At 29.5% G+C, this 3,628-nt stretch overlaps 1 protein-coding gene across 1 annotated transcript; it reads right to left on the minus strand.

Moving 5' to 3' along the window:
• Nucleotides 1-237: 237 nt before the first annotated feature.
• On the minus strand, nt 238-1,443 carry LOC107170637 (uncharacterized). Its single transcript, XM_015520801.1, has 3 exons — nt 1,365-1,443; nt 978-1,138; nt 238-429 (listed from the first exon to the last, which is right to left on the minus strand). The coding sequence occupies exons 1-3, from the start codon at nt 1,441-1,443 to the stop codon at nt 238-240; spliced, it is 432 nt and encodes a 143-aa protein (XP_015376287.1).
• Nucleotides 1,444-3,628: the final 2,185 nt, after the last annotated feature.

The raw sequence follows: 3,628 nt of genomic DNA on the forward strand, positions 1-3,628 counted from the left end.
GAGATATTGTTGTGAATAGTTATTTACAATACATAATACATGTAAGTAGATAATTGCGAATGAATAAAAATCATAGTAAGTTTTTCCTTAATTGCTGGTAAATTAAAAAAAATCAAGAATCTTATTTGAAAAAAATAAATACGTTTGAATTATTTACTGCAAAAAGTATTAATAGACACTATACATTTTGTATATTATATTAGTTTAATATTTTAGACAAATAATAAAACTATTTTGTTAATTTTTTTCTTTTTTGGGGAAGTCCCAACCGAGTTCCGGTTTCTCAGCCACAGCCATGTACACCATAGCACCTCGGTTTGGCAATGGTTGAATGGCCACGTAGGTCCGTTTGTCCGGAGTCCAGTGGCATTGATATGGGAGAGGTTTAGGTGGAGGCATTGCCTTGTCGAAAGGTCCAGGCTCAGGTTTCTAAATAATATAAATATATCATGTATTAGATACATGTCTATGTACTTACAATTGCTTAATATATTATATGTGAGTTGACCGAAATAGTTTCGAAATTATTTATTTATATAAATACAATTTAATTATTTTACTTAAACTGGTTGTGTTATATATTATTTAACTGCGAGTTATCAATTAATATATAGTATGTAGATATTAGTAGAGAAAATTATGGAGGAAATCGTTACACCACGAGTGGTATATGGTATAATTTTTTGATTTAAAATCTGTTTAAAAAAAAAATGATTCTGAATTAAATATAATCGTTCATATTATTTTGTAGATACTACCTACTTTCTATGGGTGAATAATATATAGAAAAAGGTTAATATGTTTTCGTATAACCTACCAAAACTGCCTGCGGGTTGATTTTTCAAAAGTGGTAATAGTAATATTGTTATTACGCTCAAAATATTTTACAGGTAATGATATTATCGTTATCTATAATACTCATCCACTCATCCACTTATACCCCGCGCGTCTTTGGTGTTGGTTTTTCAGGAACTTACTCCCCAATTACAGCACGTCGGAGACTGTCCGGTCTCGGCGATTGTACGCCTGACGACCCCCATGAAATATTTCATGAAATTATTTCGGTGTTTCAACACGTTTACATCCCTGCTCTGCAGAGATTTCGCTCTAGTTATCCACTTTTCAGTGATGGCTCTGTCTGTAGAGTAAAAACGAAATTGTTACAAGTAGGTATAGTCCGAAGACTACGATAGAATGTGGCGTTGTACATTTGAACGTGAAACAATCGGAATCAGTTATTTTGTTCGGAAAAATAATAGTAAGCATAATGATATATTAATCTATATTTAAATGCGTTAGATAATGGTTTAAATAAATGTGTATTAATATAAGAGCTAAAATGGTAAAATATCATAAAATATTACCATCCATGTCTCGCATTAGTGGTATCATAGTTTTAGCGACTTCTGTCATTTCAGTAAATTCTTGTGCGTAGTCTGTCATTATAATATATTAAAAATTGTTCACTCCTTAAACGATCTCAAAATCTTTAAAATTGTCTAAAAGCAATACGAGTGTATAACAAGTTTTTAATAGCAACGCCAGATGAATACACAATAGTTACCAGCTGTTATTAATTTCAGCAGCCAATTAATAGCTTGATGATTGTATATTGTGTTATTGTACAATGTTATTAACCATTATGGAAATGAAATAACCTGATAACCATAACCATATAGTGTACTGTTAATCATTTCCAGTAATATTAACGAATCACGTTGAAAAGTATAGAATATGATCATTATATCTTTGATTGAAATTATCAAATTGGTTCCAAAGACATATTTAATATTTTAGTTATAGTTAGAATTTAGATTGCTGAATGTTATACTATAATAATTATATGATTAATTTTTGCTTCGAATTAATTTAATAAGCACTTTTGTGGATATATAATAGATCATAGGAACTTCATCACATATAACATCGATAGGCATGTTATATATCAAAATAATTAATGAACACGAGAAAAACGTTCTAGTGATTTCAAGTGCTAAACATTTTGTACAATTACTTTTTTTGATTTTCAATCAAATAAGAATAATAATTGGAATGAAAAAAATCTAAGTTTTTATAACTTCAATAGTTTTTAGTAAGTAGGAAAATAATATAAATTTAATTCAGTAATAATGAGTAAACGGTTAAATAAGATAGGTTTAAAATAAGGTGTTAATGATATCGATCTGATAATATGTCTAAACGGTATAATAATATGATACATATTATGAATCCAGAAAAATTATGCGTTATTCAACCTTAAAAACTCTATTATATTTTATAGGTCTAGAAAATTATGGTCCTATGTCCATAAACTAACACAATCGAATATGATTTTGCAACTTATACAAGATTAAATAATTTAAATAGGTGCCTTGGTGTGGTGTGGTCGTACACTACACCGCTCAACTGCGGAAACACTCTGAGTGTATGACCAGCCGACTGTTGCTTGCTCCTGGATGGGTGATCAGCCGGGTTTTAGCAACAAATACTTACCACAGTACACTATCATCAATATCACTTGAGTAACAGAGGTGTATTTAGGCATAGGTCTTTGAGCATAAATAGTAGTGACATTTGGAGAGCGGTAAATTTTAACATTTTTTTTTTTTTTTACAAAATGACAAAAAATATTTTTTATTTAATAAAATAAAATCTTACAAATTATTTGAATAGAAAATTTATTTTTATAGAAATTATATATTATGTAATTTGGAATTAAGGAGATTCGATACGGCTGTGATTTCTACCAGGATATACCTATATTTTGCCAACTGTATTGATTGTTCTAGTTATCGGAAACAAATGTTAAAAACATATTTGAATTCGCTATAAAGTTTACTTAAAATGACTTTCGATCCTTGAACCTTTCAAATTTTAAGAATTTTAAAATAACAGTAATATTATCAAAAAATTAATTTAAAAATGTGAGAAAGCCGTTTTCAACAAAACTTCATGATGAATTCATACATGTTTTCAGAATTTGTTCTTGATTGGTAAAAAAGTCTGTATAATATTGTCAATGGATTGATACTTTTAGACAAAAAAAAAAAAAAAAAATAATAATAATAAATTATGTTCATCTAGCGCACCACGGTGTATAATTGGCATGTGACTGCTCGTGTAGCCGTCATAATCGAAGAAAAGAAATACCATTATGCAGCGGGCTGTAATAGTTATATTATGAGCCGGTGGAGGCACTCACATTAATTATTGTTTAACATACAAACACAAATACAAGCTCATCTGTATTCAGCTCCTTAAAAACGATCGGCGTCGAATCCCCTTGAAAGCTCAATGGTAAACAATCACGTCCGTTCACTCAAAATTAAACAGCTGCCGACAATGTCACGTTGTACATATACGACACGGTACAACCAGTAGGTATATAGATAATAAAAAAGGAGCATATTCAACGGGGATATGATTTCTCATATATTGGATTAAAATATAATAATATAGGTAGTACCTATATATTTCATGTCTATGATGGACACCAGGTATCATTTAGACATATTATTATTGTGTACGTACTCGTATACAATATAACTAATCAAACTTATAAGATCATCGATACTTATTAGCGGTATTCAGTGATAAGATATTGCTATACATTGTTGAAACTCAATAA

The sequence above is a fragment of the Diuraphis noxia genome, unplaced genomic scaffold (assembly GCF_037042655.1).
Source record: "Diuraphis noxia isolate RWA-SAM2 unplaced genomic scaffold, SU_Dnox_SAM2 contig0002, whole genome shotgun sequence".
Lineage (NCBI taxonomy): Eukaryota > Metazoa > Arthropoda > Insecta > Hemiptera > Aphididae > Diuraphis > Diuraphis noxia.

What these genes read in the sequence shown, in the direction of transcription:
- LOC107170637 (XM_015520801.1), bottom strand. Translation starts at nt 1,443, where the DNA reads ATGACAGACTACGCACAAGAATTTACTGAAATGACAGAAGTCGCTAAA. An exon ending in ACTAATGCGAGACATGGATG is followed by an intron (nt 1,139 to 1,364) that starts GTAATATTTTAT and finishes TTTACTCTACAG; the next exon opens with ACAGAGCCATCACTGAAAAG. An exon ending in CGACGTGCTGTAATTGGGGA is followed by an intron (nt 430 to 977) that starts GTAAGTTCCTGA and finishes TATATTATTTAG; the next exon opens with AAACCTGAGCCTGGACCTTT.